At 36.9% G+C, this 13,221-nt stretch overlaps 1 protein-coding gene across 4 annotated transcripts in view; it reads right to left on the bottom strand.

The window, feature by feature from the left end:
- The window catches only part of UGGT2 (UDP-glucose glycoprotein glucosyltransferase 2), a 148,627-nt gene that overhangs the window by 94,835 nt on the left and 40,571 nt on the right, over nt 1-13,221 (bottom strand). For all 4 annotated transcript variants that reach the window (XR_011466363.1, XR_011466362.1, XM_070380811.1 and 1 more), the window contains exons 9-11: nt 12,254-12,353; nt 10,923-10,983; nt 5,289-5,380 (exon numbers count right to left, since the gene is read on the bottom strand). Coding sequence is in view for 2 of the 4 variants with exons in the window: in XM_070380811.1 (XP_070236912.1) it covers nt 5,289-5,380; nt 10,923-10,983; nt 12,254-12,353 (253 nt within the window). In the remaining 2 variants the exon portion in view is untranslated. The remainder of the gene's footprint in view (nt 1-5,288; nt 5,381-10,922; nt 10,984-12,253; nt 12,354-13,221) is intronic.

Genomic DNA, 13,221 nt, shown 5'->3' with positions numbered 1-13,221 from the left:
CACTGCATACTCTGGCCATATTAGACCACGCGTTTTCTCAAATATGTCATGTTTGCAAAACCTCCACTCTCTACTCTGCCTGATTCATCCTTAAATATCACTTCCTTGAAGAAAACTGATATCCACTCCCCCCATCAAGAACAAGTTTAAAATTCTCAAAGCACTACACTTTATTTTTTAGAAACCTTATCACAATATAATTATTATTAAATTTCAATTATCCCACTAGACCCTAAATTCTGTTTAAGACATTTCTGTCTTGTTCACCACTATACCCCCAATACCTAGCAGTCTCTATATCACAGAAAGCATTCAGACATTAGCCAAATCGAAATTTATTACTGAACTGATTTTACCACACTGAATTTTAAAGCTGCCCGCATTCAGTTCATTTCAGTTCAGTCGCTCAGTCGTGTCCGACTCTTGGCGACCCCGTGAATCACAGCACGCCAGGCCTCCCTGTCCATCACCAACTCCCAGAGTTCACCCAGACTCACGTCCATCGAGTCAGTGATGCCATCCAGCCATCTCATCCTCTGTCGTCCCCTTCTCCTCCTGCCCCCAATCCCTCCCAGCATCAGAGTCTTTTCCAATGAGTCAACTCTTCATATGAGGTGGCCAAAGTACTGGAGTTTCAGCTTTAGCATCATTCCTTCCAAAGAAATCCCAGGGCTGATCTCCTTCAGAATGGACTGGTTGGATCTCCTTGCAGTCCAAGGGACTCTCAAGAGTCTTCTCCAACACCACAGTTCAAAAGCATCAATTCTTCGGTGCTCAGCCTTCTTCACAGTCCAATTTTCACATCCATACATGACCACAGGAAAAACCATAGCCTTGACTAGATGAACCTTTGTTGGCAAAGTAACGTCTCTGCTTTTGATAATGCTATGTACGTTGGTCATAACTTTCCTTCCAAGGAGTAAGCGTCTTTTAATTTCATGGCTGCAGTCACCATCTGCAGTGATTTTGGGGCCCAAAAAAATAAAGTCTGACACTGTTTCCACTGTTTCCCCATCTATTTCCCATGAAGTGATGGGACCAGATGCCATGAACTTTGTTTTCTGAATGTTGGAACTTTAAGCCAACTTTTTCACTCTCCACTTTCACTTTCATCAAGAGGCTTTTGAGTTCCTCTTCACTTTCTGCTATAAGGGTGGTGTCATCTGCATATCTGAGGTTATTGATATTTCTCCCGGAAATCTTGCTTCCAGCTTGTGTTTCTTCCAGTCCAGCATTTCTCATGATGTACACTGCACATAAGTTAAATAAGCAGGGTGACAATATACAGCCTTGACGTACTTCTTTTCCTATTTGGAACCAGTCTGTTGTTCCATGTCCAGTTCTAACTGTTGCTTCCTGACCTGCATACAAAGTTCTCAAGAGGCAGGTCAGGTGGTCTGGTATTCCCATCTCTTTCAGAATTTTCCACAGTTTATTGTGATCCACACAGTCAAAGGCTTTGGCATAGTCAATAAAGCAGAAATAGATGTTTTTCTGGAACTCTCTTGCTTTTTTGATGATCCAGCAGATGTTGGCAATTTGATTTCTGGTTCCTCTGCCTTTTCTAAAACCAGCTTGAACATCTGGAAGTTCATGGTTCACATGCTGTTGAAGCCTGGCTTGGAGAATTTTGAGCATTACTTTACTAGCGTGTGAGATGAGTGCAACTGTGCAGTAGTTTGAGCATTCTTTGGCATTGCCTGTCTTTGGGATTGGAATGAAAACTGACCTTTTCCAGTCCTGTGGCCACTGCTGAGTTTTCCAAATTTGCTGGCATATTGAGTGTAGCACTTTCACAGCATCATCTTTCAGGATTTGAAATAGCTCAACTGGAATTCCATCATGTCCAATAGCTTTGTTCATAGTGATGCTTTCTAAGGCCCACTTAACTTCACATTCTAGGATGTCTGGCTCTAGGTCAGTGATCACACCATCGTGATTATCTGGGTCATGAAGATCCTTTTTGTACAGTTCTTCTGTGTATTCTTGCCACCTCTTCTTAATATCTTCTGCTTCTGTTAGGTCCATAGCATTTCTGTCCTTTATCGAGCCCATCTTTGCATGAAATGTTTCCTTGGTATCTCTAATTTTCTTGAAGAGATCTCTAGTCTTTCCCATTCTGTTGTTTTCCTCTATTTCTTTCCATTGATCACTGAGGAAGGCTTTCTTATCTCTTCTTGCTATTCTTTGGAACTCTGCATTCAGATGCTTACATCTTTCCTTTTCTCCTTTGCTTTTCGCTTCTCTTCTTTTCACAGCTATTTGTAAGGCCTCCCCAGACAGCCATTTTGCTTTTTTGCATTTCTTTTCCATGGGGATGGTCTTGATCCTGTCTCCTGTACAATGTCACGAACCTCATTCCATAGTTCATCAGGCACTCTATCTATCAGATCTAGGCCCTTAAATCTATTTCTTACTTCCACTGTATAATCATAAGGGATTTGATTTAGGTCATACCTGAATGGTCTAGTGGTTTTCCCTACTTTCCTCAATTTAAGTCTGAATTTGGCAATAAGGAGTTCATGATCTGAGCCACAGTCAGCTCTTGTTTTTGTTGACTGTATAGAGCTTCTCCATCTTTGGCTGCAAAGAATATAATCAATCTGATTTTGGTGTTGACCATCTGGTGATGTCCATGTGTAGAGTCTTCTCTTGTGTTGTTGGAAGAGGGTGTTTGTTATGACCAGCGCATTTTCTTGGCAAAACTCTATTAGTCTTTGCCCTGCTTCATTCCGTATTCCAAGGCCAAATTTGCCTGTTACTCCAGGTGTTTCTTGACTTCCTACTTTTGCATTCCAGTCCCCTATAATGAAAAGGACATCTTTTTTGGGTGTTAGTTCTAAAAGGTCTTGTAGGTCTTCGTAGAACCGTTCAATTTCAGCTTCTTCAGCGTTACTGGTTGGGGCATAGACTTGAATTACTGTGATACTGAATGGTTTGCCTTGGAAACAAACAGAGATCATTCTGTCATTTTTGAGACTGCATCCAAGTACTGCATTTCGGACTCTTTTGTTGACCATGATGGCTACTCCATTTCTTCTGAGGGATTCCTGCCCGCAGTAGTAGATATAATGGTCATCTAAATTAAATTCACCCATTCCAGTCCATTTTAGTTCGCTGATTCCTAGAATGTCAAGATTCACTATGTATCTGCCCACATTACAGATACATATTTATCCAGAGCTCAAACTCTGAGCCAGACAACTTCACTAAGATACAGAAATAATTACACAAGTGGGACCATCAATACACCTTTGTGACCTCTTTCTTTCTGGTGGTTATACTGTACTGACGTTACTCAAGTCTGAACAGGCTGGCTATCAAAATAAGTAACATCCTATATGTTACCAGAATCAATTTCTTGGGCAGTTCTACTTGACCAGACTCTGGTCACTCTGATGCTGGGGTGACTATTAAGTAGCTCTATGGTAGATGTATCTAAGGTAGATATATAAAACACATTCATGGAACTCCTCTAATTTATTTGGTCCTATCTGCCTTCTTCCCTAGTCTCTGCCCCTGCCTCCTACTGCCCTAGTCTCCCTGGGGGTGAGAGTAAGGCTTGGGCACATGCTTTGTGAACCAGTGCTGGCCTGACCCTAAGCATGGGGGCTTTGGCTCCTCTGGGATCACAGGAAGAAAGGTTGGGCTGTGGGCATGACATCAGTTCTCCACAACCCCAAAATGCAGAAGATAGGAAGAAAGAGAAAAATTATTCCTCCTTCACTTTCGTTCCCCAAATTCTACAGTACTGGTTGCACAGCACCTCTCTCCAGATCTAGGACATAACTTCAATATTAGGACATTTTCCTTCCTCTCCTCTTTCTTGCATCATTTTCTTCCATTCATCAGCCTCTTCACACTTTTTTATCTGACATTCTCTGATCTTTCCTGAGAACCACTTTCTTTGACTGTGATATAAATATCCTCACATATTTTCTTTTCTCTCCTTTAAGGGAATTACAGTAGTTTCAACTAGTGATCCCAACAAGAAAGAACAATAATGTATCACACATCATGCAGATCACTAATTACCAGGAGAGGACCCAAGAGGGTTCTATTTCTCAAATAACCTGTAGCCTTTCCATTGATAAATTACGTCTCAAAGTGTTCCTGCTATAAAAATTTCCCCATACAATGCCACAGAAAACTTTTCAAAATCTACGTACCAATTCTGTCCTCTTTTAAATCTATTTTCACTGTTCTTGAGCACAGATGTAATTTCTGTACTCTGAAGCTTACAGCCAGGAGCTAACAACTGCTCTTCTCTATGTGTAGTATCTATCCTTCACATCTTAGATTAGCATTTTCCCAATATTAGGGGCAAAAACTCAACTAAATAAAGATAAAAGCTCCACTTGAATCCAACTTCTCAATCTTTCCTGTGTTTTCCTATATATTTCTAAACTTGCTAAGAAAATGAAAGTTTACATTCAAAAAAAGCAAACTGAATTCAATTAAAACTAAATATTTGAAATAAAGTATATTGTGTTTACTAAATTCATCTTATATTCTAATTATGAATTTTTAAAGTAGTTTTATGACTCTCTTTAAAAGTAAAATAAATTCACTTTGATTTCTCTTCTGTGGCCCATGGCTTTTCATTTACAGGTTAATGGCCAAGATAAATACAATACTTTCTAATTCTGCACTAGAGCATTTTGGGGAACTTTTTTGACCTAAAGAGACAGTATCGAGCAATCTATCATTTCCTTCTTTTGGCCACACTGTGTGTGCTGCATGGGGGATCTTAGTTCCCCAACCAGGGATTAAACCCATGCTCCCAGCACTGGGAGCATAAAGTCTTAACCACTGGACTGCCAGGGAAGTCCCTAGCAATCTAACATTTCAAGTTTACTTTCTGAGGGATACAAGCACTTAAAATTCTTTCTGCTTGTTTCTTTATTCTGGGAAAACATCTCATACTCCTTTCACATCTTTTCTGAAGGGTACAACTCCCTAGCTACTCAACTCTGGCCCAAGAAACTTTCAAGCTAATGATAGACCTACTTGTCAATTAAAGACAGTTTCAAATAATAGGACAAGAACAAGTCTAGGATTCAGAAACTTCAATTTTATCACCTGAATAAATTTCTCCAAGACTTTTTTCAGCTCTGACATTCAGACACTTAAGAGAATCTTCTACCAAAATAACAGAGTTGCTTTGCAAAGTCAAAAAGATACATTTGCTTTAAAGTGAATATCTGCATTTCAACGAATACTAAATTCAGAACAAAAGTGCACCTTTACACATAAACCAGAGTTTCTATCAGTAATTTAATACTTACCTAAAAGGATCATAGGAATCCATATCAACACGAAGTCCATTTATATACAGACCAGCATCGCCTGGCTGAATATCAAATTTATCTTGAAGATGCTGGAAATAGAGAAAATAATTAACCAAATGATATAATAATAGTTAATCTGTGTCAGGAGTTGGCAAACTATTTCTATTGAGTCAGATAGTAAATATTTTTAGGCTTTGCCAACTACTCAACTCCATCCTGCAGCACAAAAGCACCACAGGCAATCGACAAATGAACATGATTATGTTCCCAATAAAACTTTTATGCATTAAGACAGGCCGCAGCCCATATTTGGCCTTTATGTGGGTAGTACTGCCCACACTTGATGGGAATCTTATAAAAAGTTAGAGACAATACTTGAGTATTTTGATTTTGTAATATGTGATATTAATTTCCTAATGCTACAACTACTACTTACCTATTACATTTTATACTGTATGTGCATGTACACACAAACACTTAGCATTTGACAGCTGGCACATTCCTATTCTTTGATAGCCCAGAACTCAAAACATTGGTGTGTGTGTAAATATTTAGCAATCACTCTACGTAAGTTTCCATGAAACCAGTGTTTCAATGTTCACTTTTAGTTAAAACTTCACTTTTATTGATATAAATATTGATGTAAAAATTCTAATATCTTATGCTTTCAAATGTTACCAAGAATTTTTACAATTTTGATGTATTTTTTCTTCTACTTAAGAGTAAACAGGTTTTAACCTTCAAGTGAATAAACTTTTTCTGACTTTGTTACTGATTTCTAGTTTGCACTGAGACTGAGAATTTTTTCCTATTTATTCCACTTTCTGGAATTTTTGCAATTACTACTTTCACTTGGTCTTCTGTATCTTTACTCACTTTCTGACCATTTCATTAGTCTGAGAGAGGTAAATTATACTTCTCCTTCCATTTCCTGTAGTTTGTTTCATTATGGTGCTGCAGTGTTTTGATGTAAAGCTATCTTAAACTGCTCTATTTTCATTATGAATTGTATCCTTTAGTGTTATAAAGGGCCATTTTTGGGTCATTAATATTTTTAGAACTGAATTTGGCTTCATGGCATTTTAAGATCATACCCTTAGAACATAGTATTTGCTTGATATACCTTTGCACATCCTTTCTTTTTTGACATTTCTGAATCATGTTAAGGGTTTTTATTTCACATACAAACATTAGGTGTGTTTATTTCAAACCTAATGAAACAAACAGAAAATTTTTGCTAATATGTTAAGCTTATTTACATTTATTGATATCCTAGACTTGGTTAGCCTCAAACGGGATTCTTTCATGCTGTTTACTCTTTCAAGATGCATTTTTAAAGTTCTCTTTTTTTTTTCTTGTTCACTCACCTCTCTTCATGCTTCAGAAGATTTAGACTTTTCTCTACTAGTTACTATCAAACATGCATATTTATTTAATACCCTCCGTCATCTTTTTAACCAATAGCTAATGATTTGTTGCAAAAAATAATAGAATAAGCCTTTAAACTTTTCCTGCTGCTTTTCCTCTTGGACAATTTTACTCAATAGTTTTTAGTCATTAGTGGTTAACTATGTACTTTCTAATAATTTTAGGCTTTCACTGCTTGATTTTTCAGCTTTATATCCTTGATTCCTATGTTTACAGTTACAGAATCAGCAAGTTTATTCTATTTTCTACCTTTCCCCTTATATTTACCAGTAGCAATATTTTATCTTTCTCAGAATAGGTACTGTTTTCATACTACACTATTACCCTGTCCCTCACTTTTTAGTTTCAGTGTTCACATAAACATATTCAATGCCCAAAAGGCAGGTTTTCTGCCCAGGAATCTTCAGTCAGTTCTTCGCCCAAAGAAATTCCTCAGAAAGTGTTCTTGGGAGCAATATCCCCTGAATTTTTGGATGTTTAACATCTTTGTAGCCATATATTCATATCTTCTTGACTGACAATTTTTCTTTCCTTGAATATCTTATAAGTAGAGCTTCATTGTTTCTTGACATTGAATTTGTTTTTGAGAAGTCTAACACCAATCTGATTTTCTTTCATTATAATCTTCTTAAATAAATCCATAAATAATTAATTCCCTTTATTTCCTATAAAGTTCAATAGTCTATGTTTTCATTTTGACCATTCGTGGTCAACTGTACCAAGTTACACAGTGCATCTTTTAATTTGTGGATTTGGATCTTCATTTCAGAAAATTTTCTAATTGTAGTCTTAAGCACTTATTCTGTCCATTGGTTTTATTTTTCCATTTTGTGACTCTAGTATAGGTATGTTGGATTTCATTTTCCTGCCTGTACTTTATCATTTTCTCTTGAATCCTGTTTTTTTTTTCCTCCGCATTTATTATTTCTATCTGTCTTCTACTGTGCTTCCTATAGGGTCAGTTCTCCTTTGTGCCACTTATCATTTTAGTTTTTACTTCAGAAATGCTTTTATTTTTACTTTGTATATCTTCACAAAGTTCTTCCAGGTCTAGCCCAACTTAAACCACTTGAACAAAGACCTTCTCTAACCTAAATATTCTACCCTAACGTCCTCCTTTTGAGACACTAACAAGAGTCTATCAAGGTTGCTCTCCTTCACTGCAGCCAGTCTACTAAACTCAGCTTTGCCTGTGCAACAGTTTCCCTGCTGAGTTCTTGTTGAGGAGCTGACAGTCTATATCAGCCTCTTCCTTCCCACTTGGTTTTATTTAAATACATTTCTCTAGCCCATTGTATGTTTTTATTCTGGCAATGGGAAATACTGAAAAAAATTTTTAGAAGAAAAGTGACTAGATCAAATTTCTTAATTTCCTCAAATATCTTTCCAATCACCTATCAAGATGACTGGCAATTGAAAAATTCAGAATTCTTATTAAATTGTTCCGAAATGAGCTGTAAACCAGGGCACAAATTCTGGTTCCATCTTGTACAAATCCTGTGACCCAGAATAAATCACTGGATTTCAGTTTATACATTAGGATATTTACAACAGCTACCATATATAAAACATTTTAAAAACTACATACTGCTAAATACAGACTGTTTTATAAAGTGAAGTCGTGCTCAGTCATGTCCAACTCTTTGTGATCTTATGGACTGTAGCCTACCAGGCTCTTCCATCCATGGGATTTTCCAAGCAAGAATACTGGAGTGGGTTGCCATTTCCTTTTCCAGGAGATCTTCCCTGACCCAGGGATTGAACCCTGGTCTCCCGCATTGTAGGCAGATGCTTTACCATGTAGCCACCAGGGAAGTTGTTATAGGTAAACTAAATATTCAAAAGTTTTCAATTCAACAAATATCTCTGGTGGAATGCTCTGTGCCAGATACTATGGCCATTCAAACCTCTAGGTTAAGAGTTTTCTGATTTACTCATTTCCCCTAACTTTCATTTCCATTCTACTTCAGCAGCTAGCTTTGACTGTCATCCTGTGATTATGTCATCAAAAGTGGTCTATCTTTGGAACCATCCCATTTGAAAGTGAAAGTTGCCTAGCCCGCCAGGCTCCTCTGTCCATGGAATTCTCCAGGCAAGAATACTGGAGTGAGTAGCCATTCCCTTCTCCAGGGGATCTTCCCAACCCAGGGATCACACCCAGGTCTCCCGTGTTGTAGGCAGATTCTTTACCATCAGAGCCACCAGGGAAGCTCAAGAATCCCATTTGGTCTTTCCAATTATCTCTTTTACTCCCACAATATCATCTCTTAAACCTCATGAAACTCTTCAGCCTCTGGAATTAAAATCACACAGATCAAAGCTTTGATGACCAGGAACAACCATTTTGGACTCTTAACTGAGCAAAAAATAAATTGGATTATGTGATGCCACTGATACACTGGCATTCCTTTCTTTCCCAATCTCTCTTCCTTATTGTAAGTGGCATTATTCAAACAAAAACAAAAATTCTTTTAAAAAATGCATTTTGCTTGAAGAATGGTGAAAGCAACTAGGAAAATTACAGAAAGGAGTAATACTTAGTTTTAAAGGATAAGCAAGAATTTGTTAGGTGGTCAGTGAAGCAAAGAATATCCCAGGTAGGGATGATGTGTTGTGGCTTCTACCACTTGATCTCCAATGAACCGTGTATCTACTTCATTATCATCATTGTAGTCCTTCGTCATCATCAAAACAGCCTATATTTACTAAGAGCTTACTCTGTCTTGGTGTGACAGACACTGTTAACTGGCTAACCTATCATCATCTCTAGCCCATTTCTCCTCTTATTGCCTCAATTACTAGAAAAGTAAAAGACGCTTGCTCCTTGGAAGAAAAGCTATGACCAACCTAGACAACATATTTAAAAGCAGAGACATTACTTTGCCAACAAAGGTCTACCTAATCAAAGCTATGATTTTTCCAGTAGTCATGTATGGATATGAGATTTGGATTATAAAGAAATCTGAGCGCCTAAGAATTGATGCTTTTGAACTGTGGTGTTGAAGAAGACTCTTGAGAGTCCCTTGGACTGCAAGGAGATCCAACCAGGCCATCCTAAAGGAGATCAATCCTGAATATTCATTGGAAGGACTGATGCTGAAGCTGAAACTCCCAATACTTTGGCCACCTGATGCAAAGAACTGACTCAATGGAAAAAATCCTGATGCTGGGAAAAATTGAAGGCGGGAGGAGACGCGGACGACAGAGGATGAGATGCTTGGATGGCATCACCGACTGAATGGACATGAGTTTGAGTAAGCTCCAGGAGTTGGTGATGGACAGGGAAGCCTGGCGTGCTGCAGTTCATAGGGTCGCAAAGAGTCAGACCCGACTGAGCAACTGAATGGAATGGCACTTTTCTAGTTCCCTCGTAGCCAGGAAGAACCACATTACAAAATTTTGGCCAATGAGACAGAAGTCAAAGTTGGCTGAAGTGTTCTAGGAAAGCTTTATTCAAGATGAACATGGTTGATCTTCCTACCTCTTTCTGCTTTAAATATAGATAAGCAGTCTGGAACTGTGGCAGCCATTTTGCAACCAGAAAAGAGAGAGAAAAAAAAAAAACAAAACATGTCTGTGGCAACCTACTTTGAGACTTCTTTTTAATGTGAGAAAAGTGAATTCCTACTGTTTAAGGCCCTGTGTGCCTGGCATTATATTACTTAAAGCCAAATTAAATCCTATGTAATAAAGCCAGGCAGTGTTCTCAAGCACTCCCTAAGTATTTACACAATTAGGATCATTTAGAGTCTTGAGGTAGGTAATTTAAGAGACCATTTAGCAGAATCTTATCAAATTTGTGATCAACTATATACTATATGCCATAGGATTCTAGTAACATTCCAGTGGTTTAAATTTTTCTCAATCTTCACAAGCTTTTAAGCAAAACTTTTATAGGAAACAGAAGATTTATCTCATAGCCTTTATTCTCTATTTTGTGAAGAAAACCATACAGCATGGGCAGAAAATTTGGAGTATGTAAGGTTAATGAGAAAGTAAGTAGGATCTATGTCAGGAAAGATTGGCTAGAATAACAAACTGTATGCTACATAAAGCAGACAATATAAAAATGGAACAACCTGAACTGTTCTAATAATCAAAAAGTACAAGCTAATATTTTTTATATGAAAATTAAAGACCCAAAGTCTAAAATACAGTGTTATTAGTGTAGTAAATTTCTTTAAAAAAGGAATTCAAACTAACCTTTTGATTTTCCTGTATTTCCTCCCTCATAAGCTGATTTACAGCAATTCTGGTCAGATATCTGGGAACATAGAGAGATACAATTCATTCTTCCTTAAATGTTTAGGACTAAACTATGATTCAATGCAAGATAATACTCTGGATGAGGAACTAAAACTCTAAAGGCATTATAACTGAGAAGCACACATTTCCATACAGCCTATTTGATGGATGGCACAATGGCTTTCACTTGACAACGTATTTGATTCATGTGGAACAGAGACTGTAAAAAAGTTCATGCACACCCACTGCATGCATTATATACTATCAGGGCTTGTTTACTACTAGGTATTTATTTTTCAAGTATTCTTGATTGAAAATGTTGTTTTGTGTTGTTCTGCCCATAGGGCAGAAATTCTGTATGAAATTACCACTGTCATTATATGTGTTGCTGCAAATAAGAAATTTTAGAATATTTTTACATAAAGAATTTTGGTTAACCTGGGATCTAGACCAGAGTATATAAATTCTAAAATACTGATAATATTGACTTCATATATTTACTCCTGAAGAGCTTATAACTCCTTTATAATTTAAAAACAGCACAAATGTTTTTTAAATAAGTCTATTGATTATATTTATTTGACCTAATAATGCCTAAGAATGCTTAGTTATATGTCTGCCAATTTTATGCATAGAAGAAAGATTTAAAAGTTAAAAGACTGTTAATTAAAAGCTGACATTAAGTAAAACTCAAACAGAAAGGGTATCTTAAAACAATCCATAATAAGTCTGTATTATTTCCTAAAATTTGGCAGCATTTGAGATAAAACTACAACTGAAAATTTGATAATGCAAACTTTTTCATTCATTTATCAAGTATTTCATTTCAATGAACATTTCCTGGTTGTCTACAGAGTGACTTTTTTTTTTTTAAAGAAAAATAAAAACCTTTTATTAAGTCTGAACATAAATAGAGGCAAGATTTTTAGCCTTGGGCATTAATTATGGTTGCGCCATTGATGGGGTCTGGAGGAAACCAATGCAATCTGTTTCATCCTCAGGCTGAGGAAGCATCTACAAGTTCATGGAGCAATGAATCATCAGAGTAACTGGAGAGATGTGATCAAGAGTTCCATTTTGTAGTATGTAACAACATGCATGCACAAGACAATATTTTGCTCTAGTTTAAAAAAAAAAACCAATATACAGAATAGAGACCCTCATTCTACAAACACTGTAGATACCAGAATTAACTGACATCATTAAGTTGAACGAAATCAGCCATTTTCATAAAATTTATTTAATGGAAAGAGTTCTGGCTATCATCCAATCAATAACCTTTAATATACCTGGCTTTTATGGGGAAGTTCTGCGAAATGTCTTTCATTAATTTTATGGCATCATAAACTGGAGTGGACATTATTTGAGAAGCTGCTTGAAAACTAAGATCTGGAAGGAAAAAAATATCATTAAAGAAACTGACATGTTAGACCTGTGACATTTCCATGTAATTTAAATAACCCTTCTTGCCATGTATTCATATATAGAAACATTAAAAAACACTCATACTTACCATTATTCAGAACTTTTAAATGAAATGGAAAGCTATCACTTCCATCCAATTAAGATAAGTTTTAACTTACCTTTACTGATAAAATCTGAGATAGTGTAAATAACAAGTAAATGAATATAATATTATCAGAGTCCATTACCAGCTTTTGCTTTTCTCTAAACTGTTCCATACCTAGATGACTCAAATTGTTATTTAAGTCTTTCACTTTGCCTCTTAAATCCGGATTCTCATATTTAACTGTCTTCTTGGTTTTATCACTTGGATACTTCAAAAGCAACATGTTCAGTAACAAATTTGTGATATTCCTCCCAACTTTGCCCAGATCTGGTCCTCTTTGGTCTTCTCTTTACAACAAATCCACCACTGTCCATCCAGCTGGGTAAACCATGAATCCAGCAGTTGTTCCTGGTGTCTCTTCTCCCTCACACTCCATTTCCAACACTCACAAAGGTCTTTGATACTCTCTCTAAATAACCCACCCTCGAATTTATTCCAACCCTTCCTCAGACCTCTATTCAATCACCCCTTCTTGAGGAAGCCTCCTTTTTCTGTTACCCCTTCTCTGCCCCTATCTCACCACTCAGATCTTCCTGACATATGCTTTTCTTAATCTTTTGTTCCTTTATTCTGCAGCAGTTGTGATAGTGATTTTTACACTGGTTTTTAAAACTGTTTACGTTTATCCACATCCTTTGAAGAAATGTGATGTCTGTTTTAGCTCTTTTTACCTTTGGAATATGTGTT

Source organism: Bos mutus, chromosome 12 (assembly GCF_027580195.1).
Source record: "Bos mutus isolate GX-2022 chromosome 12, NWIPB_WYAK_1.1, whole genome shotgun sequence".
Classification (NCBI taxonomy): Eukaryota; Metazoa; Chordata; class Mammalia; order Artiodactyla; family Bovidae; genus Bos; species Bos mutus.
This window is presented reverse-complemented; position numbering and strand designations above follow the sequence as displayed.